This window comes from Hakea prostrata, chromosome 4 (assembly GCF_041222555.1).
Source record: "Hakea prostrata isolate BN-2017 chromosome 4, UWA_Hpros_2, whole genome shotgun sequence".
Lineage (NCBI taxonomy): Eukaryota > Viridiplantae > Streptophyta > Magnoliopsida > Proteales > Proteaceae > Hakea > Hakea prostrata.
Window position 1 is genome coordinate 55,951,089 of NC_142603.1, and position 13,174 is coordinate 55,964,262.

Below are 13,174 nucleotides of genomic sequence, written 5' to 3' on the forward strand. Positions count from 1 at the left end.
TCATCTTGGTTCAATCTGCTTTTGTTTTGTACCATTTAAGTTGTCATGAGACTTTACTTAAGTCACATGAACCCCTTTTATTTAGCATGTAATTAGGAATCTAAACACCCTACATGCATGGGCTGAAAGGGTAGTGCGAGTGCGTGACAATTAGGACTTATGAAACAATTAGATTACAATAGTTGATTCTTGGTTTAACCAAACTTGCTGCCGCCTTCTTCTGCAGTGCGTGCATGTCTCTTTCTCAGTTTTTAAAGTTTAACCTGCTGCCAATTGCCTAGCATTTGAAGTCCACCTGCGGTTGCGATTGGTTAGACCAAACAAATCCTTGTCGTTGAGAAGCCAGAAAGGTTCTAGTCAAGGTTCCCCTTCAACTGGGTTGAAGATCCATATTCTCCATCGAGATTCCGCTAAAGTTTCACACTCAAAGAGGCTGCTGCCATCAGAGACTGCAACCATACAACAGAATTTTCTAGAAAATACAAGTAAGGTGCTTTGCAAACTTTCTGCCTAGCCCACCCAACGATCAGACCATCATATCATCTATCATCCATGATCCCAAAAATTCTAAATCCAGTACTTCTCTTGAAATTTTAAAATTCCCAAGAACCCCTAATTTCAAACCTAGATCCTGCCCAATCTAACCATTATAACCCTCCAAGACTTGAGCTATATACATCCTACACTCCATCTAAGTTAACCAAAATAGCCCATGTATCCCTAAGCTTTTGAATTTTATATTTAAAAATAGGAAAATATTACTACAAGTATTTACATAATTATTGGAAAGTTTTTTTATGATGATGATTATGTTTTTTAATTCAATTTAGTTAATAATGTAACTTATCAATAACATAACCATAATAATTATAAAACAGTTTTACAAGCCAAGAACTTCTAAACTTTGGGCTTAATTTAGTTTATGCTTTATTTTTGCTTAAGGTTTGTCATAGAGTTTTTGTAATGCTTTTGAAGATAGTGTGTGTACTTCTTGTATTAGGCATATCGGTTGTTATTATTTGAAAGATGAGAGACATTACTTGGATGCACGGGAGGCCACTAACCCTAGATGGGAAGAAGAGTGTAACTACTGCTAAAAACAGATTGGAGGAGGCGGGGCCATTATTAGTTAATAGAACCATGACATACTAACATCCACAAGAGGAATTACTTGAAGCGAAGCTTTTCTTATTCAATATTCAGTTTGATCTTCCCCATTGAGTGGAGGTGATGTAACCCAGATCTTGAGCCAGACTTCAAGATCCTCTCAAATTGAACCAGCAAAGAAATAAGCAATACCTAATGCAATGAAATTGGGACAAGGTAGCTACAGGATGGAAGAGGAAGTCTATATGGGATGGTAGAGTGGGGAACTTATAGTTTTGGGCTATCCAGATATCACCCTAGGTAGGATGGTATAGGAATGGGTGGTCTGTATTCAGGGAAAAGATAGTCAAAGCTTACAAGTTGGGTCTTGGGTCAACCTTGAATGAATTCTTGAATCTTCTTTCTTCTTTCTTGATCTTTCTTTTCTTGCTCTCTCTCTCTCTTTTCTTTCTTTGTTCTCTTTCTTTTACTTTTTTTCTTTCTTCCCTCTTTTCTTTGTTTCTTCTTTTCTTTTCTTTTCTTTTTCTAAGCTGCCGCAAGATCAGAAGGAAAGAAGAGGTGGATAAGTTGGGAAACGGTTGCAGGTGGGAGGGAACAACAGAGAAGGTAGGAGCTTGCTGCCACAAGGGACAGAAGAAGGGGGGAGGGGTGGGGGTTTGCTGCTGCAAGGGGAAAAGAGGGGAGCGTGATTGCACAGGGGTTAGGGAGGGGAGGGTCTTCACTTCTTAAGGGAGTGGACAGGTGCACTCATAGCCTGCTGTAGAATCACTCACTAGGCTGCTGCAAGAAGGGGAAGTTGAAGAAGAATAATCTTGACACTCTCAGCCATGGGGATCCTCCGTGGAACCCATGACTCCGATTCCTTCAATTGCTCAATTTCATTAATAAAGTTTAATTTCCTTACAAGTTATGGGGGCCTTTCTACAGGTTCTTTAAAGAAGGAAGACACTTGGATTTGACTCTAATTAACAAACTTGAAATAAAAATATATATATATATATATATCAATTATGCAGAAGGAATCTTACTCTAAAATTTATTCCAACTAGGACTCCCACATAGACTACGACTCTTGAATAATTTGACCATGCCGTAATCAACTTGAAAACTAAAATTAGATTTTAACTTTTGACACCACAAGGAAACTACTCCTGACACCACAAGGAAACTAACTGGACCCACAAGGCCTCAAAGAGGGGTGTGAAAATGACAAAAATACCCCTTAGGGCATTCAGCCAGCCCTGGCTGCCGGACCCTATGCTTGTTGGATCTGGTTACACCAGGAGGGTCAACTTATACATGATACACTAGAGTCCTAGTCTGATTTGGACTTCAAGTTGGACCATAACTTGCAATTAAAAACCAACACAAAATAGAAACTAACTAGCCTAGCCTGATGTTAACTCTTAAACATAAAACCAGACTATTAATCCTTAAAACTTAAGTTTGGCAGAATTTACATTAATTCAACCAATTAAATAAGATATTTCCGTACTTATCCTAGCATTAAAATTCCGGGCCAAAGAGTAGGCCCATGACCACACATATGTAGAATCAAGGCCCAACTGCAATATCTATTAACCCTAGGTGCAGACTAATAGGACATCTTGATGTGCTGCTGCTCCCAACTTCCCCCTGCATTCTCTTTTTTGTATCTCTTGTAAATTCCCCGTTTTCTCATTCAAGGCTTTGATATTAATCAATTATTCACCCAAAAAAATAACATTACAAATTTTGTGGGCATATATATTATCTTAAGTATTTGAACATCATTTGCCCACACTAGCCATAGCCAAAACTTTCTCACAAGATTGTCTGTTTTGATAGGCAGATCCAAATCTGAGTAAGGATCAACTTAATCCATCTATCCACGAATGCACTGATCAGCACAAACTTTACAGGTAGTACAGATTATTTTTCAATTTTTTTTCGTATAAACTTTCATGCATATGGATTTTATATACTGGACATATACTCCCATCCTAGAATCTCAGCCTCTAGATCTTCACATGTAATCTTGCCTCCGCTATTGTCCACTGGTGCACTGATGTATGAAGGACAAATTTAAAGAAGAGAAATTGCTGCATAAAGTTACAAGGAGGCTGCTTTTTTAGTGAACTAACTAAAACCTAATATTCATCATGATACTCAACAAGCTGCAGTAAAAATAATAAATAAATTAGCCGAAGTTCAGAAGAAAAAACAGCAAGATTATTAAATTTAATTGCACTAATTAGCAATAAAAAGGCAGACCTTCTTCTCAAGAAACTCCAAGGCTTGTTGTTGTGTATGTACATCTGAGTCTGCACATTCCTAAAAAATGAAGAAAAAATGGATTTCATTCCAAAAGGAATTAGGTGCCAATAAGGACCACATATTACCTCAAATAAAAACAGCAAAAACATAAAACAGGGTAAGATAGAAAAACCAAATATGCCACTACAATGACAAAGACTTCAAGTGACTATTATCCTCCAGCAATTATTCAAGGATAGTAAGGAAACAGACTGATGTGAATCAGATCCAGGACCACTCAAAATAGGCCCAGGGAGATTGCCCGTACCCTGGAGTCCTGCCAACAACCAACCAGCATAGGGGCACTATGGACATTATGTATTTATGGGTACCACTGGTCCAACCCAACTTGACCTAAGAAGAATCAAAATGTTATTAAGACTCTAGTCCTAATCTTATTTTGTTATTTGAGTTAGTTCTTGTCAAGTTATGCAAGAGTCCTAGTCTAGTTAGGAGTCCTTAGAGAAAGATTCCTTTGGTAGCATAGTTGTCAAGGGGTCGCCTAGGCGACGCCTTGGCGTCCAAGCGCTCGTGGAGCCCCTAAGGCAAGTGTCGCCTCACTTAAAACCCATAAGGCAGTCGCCTCAGGCGCCTCGGACGCCTTGGACCCCTAGGCGACCACCTTTGTGTATTAAAAAAATAACAATATTTATGATTCTAAATCTAAGGTAGAAAAGGAATTGAAAATTAGATTCCGATTGAGAATCAATTAATGGTTGAATACTTACATAGGTGTTATATGGGATCATTGTTAGTGTTACATTGGATCATTGTTACATTTAAAATAAAAAATGTAAAAAAAAAAAAACAAAATTTGGGGAATTAAAGAGCTGCTTGAATCAAAACCAAAACTTCCCGTAAAGCACTAAAGCCCTAAAGCTCTTGGCCTCTACTACTCTCTTGCTCTCGATTGACGACAACGACGAACGGTGACAGCGACGACAACGACGGCGACAGTGACGACGACGAATGACGACGGCAACGATTTGTTGTAGAACTTGCTGCGACCATTTCCTTTGATCTCCGGCAACTTCTTCTGCTATTTTCCTTTTTTTTTTCTCTTTCTAAAAAGTTTGGTACAAAGTTGCAGCGGCAGCAGCATCATCTCAAGCGGCGGGAGCAGCACTCCAGCAGCAGCATCTCAGGCGAAGGTTCCGCTGTTGTTTCTTACTTTCTTCTTCTTTCTTCTGCTTTCTTTTCCCCTAAAAAGTCTGGTACAAATGCTTTTGCAGTTGCGACCCTCAAATCTGAAGTTGCAGCGACACTCCGGCAATTCTTGCATCGCAGCATCTCAAGCAAAGGTTGGCAACTTCAACTTGGCGATGTTGTTTTTCTTCTTTCTTCTGCTTTTCTTTTTCTTCTGTGTTAACAAACTTTGTTAACACTAATAGCAGTAAACTCCAGTGATTTTGTTCACCATCTTCTCAGGGGACGGTATGTCGCCGGCATTTTTTTTTTTTTCTTTTCTATGTTTTAACCATGTTATAACCTATAACTTACTAAGTATAACAGACTAAACGAGACCAGTTTATTAGCTTATAGTCTACTGATTATAAAAAATATGATACATTTATAATGAATTAGAGTGTACAAACTAAAAATTTCACTTAAAAATTTCACTTAAAATTTCGACTGCCTCAAAAGCGCCTTGGAGGACGCCTCGTCGACCCATCGACTCAATTAGCCTAAATCGCCTCGTCGCCGTGACAACTATGTTTGGTAGTAGTCCCAAATTCTACTGGGAAATTAGTCCTACTTTTGTTCTATAATTTGAATCATCCTAGGACTAGCTAAGTAGAAATCCTTAGTAGAATCACACTCCCGAGTGAAGTAGAAGTTCTTTGTTTTGGTTCCTAAGTCGAGTGAGTCCTATCTTACAAGGGATTCCTTCTTAAAATTGGATGTCCTTATATGTTTGCACTTTTATTAAGTCAAGAGTCCTTGTTTGTTTCGCCTTCCAAGTTGTATCCGATTAGAACTCCTGATTTGCTTTCTAAGGTTCAGTCCTAGCATGTATCCTTCAACGTAAGGCTATAAATATAACCCCACACCCGTAAACAAATCAGTTTTAATTATTGATGAAGTTGATTGAAGGAAGATCTTGAGTGAAGTCGTGGGTTTCCACGGGAGGAACCTGCGGCAGCTTTCTGCATTCAGATTTTCTGAAATTCAGCAACCTTTCTCTCCAATAACAAGTAAAAATCCCCACCCCTGTCCCTACCTTTCCCCTTCTCTTTCCCCCATCGCAGCCTCCCCCCCCCCCAAGCCTGCGGCAACCCCTCTCCACTCCCTTAACCTTAGTCCTCCTAATCCCAATCCCCTACCCATTGCAGCCCTGTTTCTCCCCCTCCCTAACTTGCAGCAGCCATTGTCCGCCCCAAATCCTAAACCCTAGGACACCCCTTCCCTCCCCCGAACCCCAATCCCATTAGGAAATCTCAACACACCCCTCCCCCAGCTCTCCTAGTTTTTGACCCCAACCTCCCCAGAAATACTGAACCTTACCCTAAACCCTAATTCCCATATCTTTTTTTTTTCCTTCAAATTTTTCAGGAATTTTAGGACTTTTTTAAAAACCTAAAATTCAAGGTCCACTCTATGGCGATCTAACCATTAGAGCTGTCCCAAACTTTAAGAACCTCATTCCCAAAACTCTAGTGACCTTCCCTTAAAATTTTAGCCCAACTGGAACAACCAAACCCTAGGCTAAACCCTAATTCATTTGTTCCCCTAAATTCCAAAAACCCTAGAAACCCTATTCATCCTGAACCTAAACTTGAGTTCAATTCTGAATTTAAATTACAGCAAGGTTTAGGTTTGTATCTCAATAAATCAAGCCACCCTAACCCAAGATTCACTAAATAACTCAGAGACAAGCTTTAGCAATGACAATCTCCTTAAATTCCTAACTATTTAAAAACATATCCCACTTTTCTGAGATTCACTGAATAAAATTTAATTACCTAGAGGAGGAGGAGAAAAGGAGGGGGGGCCTGCTACCACCAATACATCTCCATCTAGATATTTAACTGGGTTAGGGTTCATTCGAGGCAGTGTATCTGCATCAGTAACAACCCCCCCCCCCAAATCAAGACACTAAAAAAGTAACTTTTCTTTTTAATTTATACAGTGGCCAAAGGCCTTTCAAGGACTTGAAATCCAAGACTGATCCAAATTACAAGACATTCTCCTTTCTAAATTCGTGGAAGTGTGTGAAGAATAAAGATACAAGAAGAAGAATGACAACTAAAAGAGAACACTCAAAAATACAAGAAATTGAACCACTTGCTCAAACCAGCAAGTCCAGTTCAGTTTTATTAAACACTGAAACATGAAAATAAACTTAGCATAAAAGCTAAACTAATGCAACTTAATTAACCTGTATTTAAGCCTCATAAAAGTAGCCAATTACCTAGAACCCATGGGATCACAGATTCACAGCCCAATCTGTATATAATATAACCCAACCCTAGACTTTTAAGGAGCAAAAACCCAACTTGAACATGAATCTACGTCAGGAACTCCCCAAAGACAAGGGAATAAACTCAGACTCTTGGGTCTGTCCGCCTCCATTTTGTAGCCAGCCCCTTCACCTTTCCTGTCAACTTGGTACGCGAATAATGTCCTAATGTAGGATTCAAACCAAGTTGCATCACACACACATTTAACCTTCGAAATCATGTTTTACCTGTATGGAAGGCAGAAGCAGGGCAGCATATCTAGGATCTCTTCCAACCATCTGTACTACCTCCTGATCAGTCTCCATTCCCATAGCTTTCATGATCACCATGATGGGAACCTGTAGAAATCATAGTTACAGGCTTACAGCTAAAGTATATAATTCTAAAAGCAACTACAAAGCACATGGAAAAAGATTAAACACATGAATCACCTGTTTAGTAAAAGCATTGAGATGTAAATATATCTTCTCCTTGTCCATAAGAACAACTGTTTGGCTCTTTGTTGCCTCTGTGCTGCTAGTGATGGATGCATTTAAGCTGGAAATAAATGACAAACCAATAGAAGAATCTAAGAACTTTGCATCAGAAAATCAGGAACATGGATGATGCAACGATCAAGAGGTTCAAGCAAGATCAAATGAGCACATAGCATATAATTAAAATGTTCAAGTCAGATCAAATGAATTGGACTAGTAAACATTCTATCCATGGGACTCCTAAAATGGAAGCATCTAAGTACTTGGATGCTTAAATGATGTGAAAATGTAAAATAGGAAACAAGGTATGACAAGAATAGACAGCATCCAGAACAATTGCATGTGTAATCTTCGTTTTCCAGAGACAGCACATATCTTCACATGTATAATGTAGGCTTACATAAAAAATTTTGCAGAGTATAAATTTTTAAGACAATCCAGACATATATGCATCTCAACATTATACTCTAAGGTGCAGGTCAACTGCTTCTCATAGAGATTATAACTACTCGAACTTCCAAAATCAAAGCATACAAGGATTTTGGTTGCAAATGATGAAACAGGTAAGTTCCAGAATACATATGAACCATGATGTTATATAATTTGAGGAATAAAGTAACCATTACATGACCTATAATGTGGTTGAAAAGATAGATCAGATTGACCTTCCTAAATGAAGGTCTGTTACATGGCCCAATAAACAAAGTACTCCAATTCTAATTCCAAGACAACCTCAAAATGCATAACTTTATTGTAACTCTAATGATTTATACCAAGAAAGGATCAAAGTTTTAATGGTTCAAGATATTTCTCCAAGACGGAATGCAGCATTAAGAAACTTCCGGGAATGAAACTAGCAAACTGAAAAAAAATGGACAATGTATCAAAATAAGGCAGGAAATGTTCAGTGACATAAAAGAGAATGTTAAACTGGATTATTTAAGACTAACAAAGGTACAAAAGCAAGAGGGAAGAAAAAAGAGCTTCAGCATGAGAGATACAAATTCGTCCCAAATAAGGATTAAAATATCCATTTAGATGGTCGAGAATCTTGTTTCTTCAGTTTTATATGTCCACTTTTGTTATTCATTACAGTACTAAACACATAAATGTTAAAAAATCAAGGCAATGGTGAAAATGAGGATAACAGAAGGGGGGAAACCAATATAAGGAATCAATTTCTCTCTCTCTCGATGAACATTTGATTGGAATGACAAAGAGATTATCTCCTAGACAAAGTGAATATTTGTATGACAAGAGACAGTCTCAGTGGCAGCAGTGAACCCATGGGGATTTGCAAATTTTGGAGTTCCATTGGCCAAGTTCAGAAAGTGTTGTAATATAAGAGATGGGCAACACCTATAAAACAGGACATATATGATAAAAAATAACGAATAAATTATCTGAATTGTTTAACAAAACATCAATGAAATATTCATGTACAAAATAGTTCATCAAATCACGTCCTTCTGCGATGTTCAAATACCAATTGGAAGAGTTGAGTAGCAGTAATTTCATGATCCTTGTTGGAGGAAGATGAATCCGTATGGTGGGTGAAGTAATATTGGACACTTTCCCTAAGGTTTTTTAGCGGCGCCCCTCTTTTGCATTAGAGACTAAGAGTTTACCTACACTTATACCTCTAAGACAAAAACCTGGCATCTAAAAGACTGAAATTAAATCATTCCAATGTTCTTTCCAGGCTCTTCTCTTGTGTGTAATGGTTTAGGACTATATACGAGGATTTTAGAAATATGAACATACATGAAACATGTCATATATTCTAATTGAAATTTGAATTATAAGACTCAATCTAGTCAGCTAAATCCATTTGAAGTTCTTAACAGGAAGCACCAAAAATAAAAGTAATGCAGAATTGTTCATCAATAGACAGAGAAGAATTAAACAACCCATTAACAAATCAAGCAAGCGAGCGAGCGCGCGAGCGAGAGAGAGAACAAAAAACCAAAGCATAAAAATTGCATGGGAAAAGAAAAAATTAGGAGAGAAACTGCAGGTGAACAACTCACCGCCCCTTCTTGTCAGTACCAATAATTATTCTGTTCTTAGAAAGCTGCTCTTGTATCAAAATGACCTACAAAAATTATAATCATCACGATTAACTCCTATTGTTGTCAGAGTAAAAAAGCACTTGGAATGAGAAAGTCATTTAGGAAGTTTTCCCAAGAAACCCTCTGAGACAAGCACTGTTATCTAGCAGACAGAAAATGCTGAATGAACATTTTAGAGACTACTGCACTAGTAACATATAGAATCTGGGGGATTTGGCTACAACACATATACTTGAGACTGAAAAGCTGAGTAATGCTATTTGATCATCAAAGTACCTTTTCAGTGCCTTTAACAATAAAATAACCTCCTGGATCCAGAGGGCACTCACCTAAATCAAAAAAAAAGGCAATAAAATAATAAGAAAAAAAGAATGTGTATGTACATCAAAAAAGTTTCAATAAAGCTGGTGAAATTTGGTGCACAACAAACCAAGTCTAGCCAGTTCAGCTTCATCCTTTCCATTTAAAATACAGCGGCAACTCCGTAGCATTATAGGCATTCTTCCAATTACAATATTATTCTGTAACAAGAGAATAGATCATAATTATTGCAAAAGAAATATGCATGTCGACATCAAGTTAAAATTTAAGTACGTCTGGCTGGCTCTACCTTCTCCACAACAGTTCTATGAACATCATTTCCTCTTGTGTATTGACTGTATTCTACATTGACCATTATAGGAGCAGCATAACTGCATGCAGAAAGTTGGGGGCGGGTTTGTGGACTTACATTAGTATAGCTAGTACAGAATGCCAGATTGGAAATTAACTCTCTAGAATCTTCATATTGCCTTGAAAAGTCGGGACTTTTAAGATGAGCATTCATATCCATTGTAAGTTCCAAAAATATTTAACACAAGAAATTAAGGTTTTCAACCCCATAACAATTATACAAAGTTGAAAAAACTGAACAAGAATCCATTCATATTGCCAAGAAGTGTGAACTATGCAATTTGAAACCTTGGAAGACAAAAGATCTGCACTCTCAGGAACAGGAACAGTTTCATTGGTTTAAATAAGATATGTGGGTCTTCTACATCCCCACTACCCAATCCTACAGTTAATTCATCCAGTTCAGTTTTTTCAAATGAAAGGAAGTTATCCCTTTGCTTCATGCTGAAAAAGAATCCCAATGTTGGCCACCTGAGATGCAAGGACATACTTTTAGATATGTGCCTTAAGAATGGAATGGTAAATAAAGACACAGTAACCACAAAGTTCAGCAAAAGTTCAGGAAAGAATACACAGCTTCAGCCCAATAGGGAAATGCCACACAGTTGATGATGCAATATCATCACCAAATTGGGCTATTATCCTTAAAAATAGTCAAGGATTGGGTCATATATGTATTTGGTCTTTGATTCCTTTGGTTTACTTCGTAATAGGCCAATTTAGTGGGTCTTATGGGCAGAAAATAGGAAAACACGGTTTAGTTTATTAATTTAGTTAAGAAGTCCTATTTAAAAAGTTTTCCTTTATTATTTCAATCGCCTAGTCAATTTTAGGCTACTTAATAGGTTAAGGATTGGACCCACGGTTTGAGATCGCAGTCTCGATCCTAAACTAGGCCAGCCAGAAAACTGAGATCTCAGTATTTTACAAGCTCAACGCTAGTGAACTCGAAGTCCCATCTTTGTGGGTTTTAGTGTTCAGATTGGGCTGAAATTTGGTTTTAGTGTTCAGATTGGGGCTGAAATTTGGTTTTTAGCCTATTTCGGACAAAGATATTCAAAATACATTTAATCCATGCCCAAACGCCTAATGTAGAACCCTTTTTTTTTCTTTTCTTTTTTTCTTTTTTTTGTGGGGGGGGGAGGGGCTTCAAAATAACTTGATCCTTGTTGATTACTTGTTGTAGATATTAGATAAGCTAGATGTAGTGTTGATGCAGTATACGCAACATTTGAAGTATCGGGCCGTTTGTATCATATCGGCCAATACACCTTGGTATTGCAAGCATGCAATTTGATATTGGCCGATACATCTCTAGATATATTTTCTTCATATTGTTTCTTATGTCTCTCAATTTAATGGCCAACACATGCCAAGACAATAGGCGATATGTCTCTTCCAATAAAGAAACCAAATTATTATAATTTAGAAACAAATGATACGATGCGATACAAATCGGGCAATACAGCTGAAAACTATATGATATGCAGACATCTCTTATTTAAATTTAAAAAACTTTACATTTTCATTAAGATGCATCAAGGTAACAGTTGTATCAGTGCATATCAAATCAATACAGATTGATACGCATAGATACATATCAATAACATTAGCTCCTACTGATCCAAAGGTGGCAAAAGATGGTTTCACCTCTTGCAAGTTGCACAGACAGAAATACAAGCAGAAGATGCAAACCATGGATCAAGATTTTGCTTTTTTGAGGTCTTGAGGTGAGATTTCAGCAGGGTCTCACAAAATACACCAACTTGACCGAGATCTCAGTTCAACTCGAGATCTCGATCCACCTTATGTCCGAGACAAGTCAAGATCTTGACCTATTTCGCTTCCTCTCCCCTCCCAACTCACCAACAGCATACAAACCTCATTTTTTGTTGAATTGATGTCGGATCTTGACCTACAACAAGGTTTAGCACTTCTAGATCAAGAAAGGAAGATCAAAGAATCAAACCAGCCATTTGAAGGAGTTCTTCAACAAAGGAGGAATTCTTCCCCAAAATTTGATCTTTCCAAATATTATGTTCAGGATTAGGTCTCTGAGTGTAAATTAAGTACATGTTCATTTCTTGCCCTATTTATGGGCCCAAGCCCAAATTGCAATGGAAAAGCTAAAGCCCAAAGTGATCTAAGGCTTCTATAGGCTCGGAGGCAAGGCCCTGTGTGAGTTGGGTGGAAGGTCGTCGGCAACAGAATGTGAAGCATGAGCCATACCCAACACTTACGTTATAAACTCATGATTTACATTGAACTTATGATGGTTGTATTACTGTTCATGATTTACATTGAACTTATGATGGTTGTATTATTATATTCTTAAGACTCAAGAATGTGGTGTTCTGTTGTACTTATATGGATGGAATTTTATTGGTATTTAAGTTATTTGATGTATCTTGTCACTTGCTTTTCATATATATGTATATATATGTCATAATGGTTCTATATTTCATGTTTTATAAATGCCATGTACATTCCTTTAGCATTCCAATTTCAAATTTAAAGTCGAGTTACATACCATACTTAGGGTTTTTCTCGCAAATCTAAGGCCATCAATTGGTTTCGAAGGCATAAAATAGGCTAAATACCAACTGTGAGCCCAACCTAACCATTATAACCCTTGAGATGGGCCCTCGAGTTCACTCGAATTGGCCTGGAAAAAAATACCAGATCTTAAACATTCATACAAACTGTTATCATCAAATGGAATTGGATAAATCTTTATCTGATTATCTATTATATCTTCTTCTCATGTTGAACAATAAAGTTGGAAAGATTAGGTTTCAAGACACTTGAGCTGCAGTTAACTAACTGTTCAATCATGTGACCAGGGATAAAGGAGAAAGAAAAGCAACCTTTTTTCCTTTTCGTTCTTCAAGGGAAGAAATGTGATGCCCCACATCTTTTTATATTATTATTTTATTATTGTGTGTGAATGTGCCAGTTTTAACAATTATTAAAAGATCTTAATAGTTGGTTTGATGGTTTAATCAAATGATCCGAGTGTAGTTAAAAAATAGTAAGACTAGATTCCAATTGACATTTTGATCGAGGTAAGACATCGCTTGTGGGTCCCACA

At 37.5% G+C, this 13,174-nt stretch overlaps 1 protein-coding gene across 2 annotated transcripts in view; it reads right to left on the bottom strand.

The window, feature by feature from the left end:
- NRPC2 (nuclear RNA polymerase C2) overlaps positions 1 to 13,174 on the bottom strand; it is a 131,231-nt gene that overhangs the window by 102,336 nt on the left and 15,721 nt on the right. For both annotated transcript variants that reach the window (XM_089153749.1, XM_089153750.1), the window contains 7 exons: positions 10,022 to 10,103; positions 9,842 to 9,932; positions 9,688 to 9,740; positions 9,370 to 9,434; positions 7,295 to 7,400; positions 7,091 to 7,201; positions 3,361 to 3,420 (listed from right to left, as the gene is read on the bottom strand). In XM_089153749.1, coding sequence (XP_089009875.1) covers positions 3,361 to 3,420; positions 7,091 to 7,201; positions 7,295 to 7,400; positions 9,370 to 9,434; positions 9,688 to 9,740; positions 9,842 to 9,932; positions 10,022 to 10,103 — 568 coding nt within the window. The remainder of the gene's footprint in view (positions 1 to 3,360; positions 3,421 to 7,090; positions 7,202 to 7,294; positions 7,401 to 9,369; positions 9,435 to 9,687; positions 9,741 to 9,841; positions 9,933 to 10,021; positions 10,104 to 13,174) is intronic.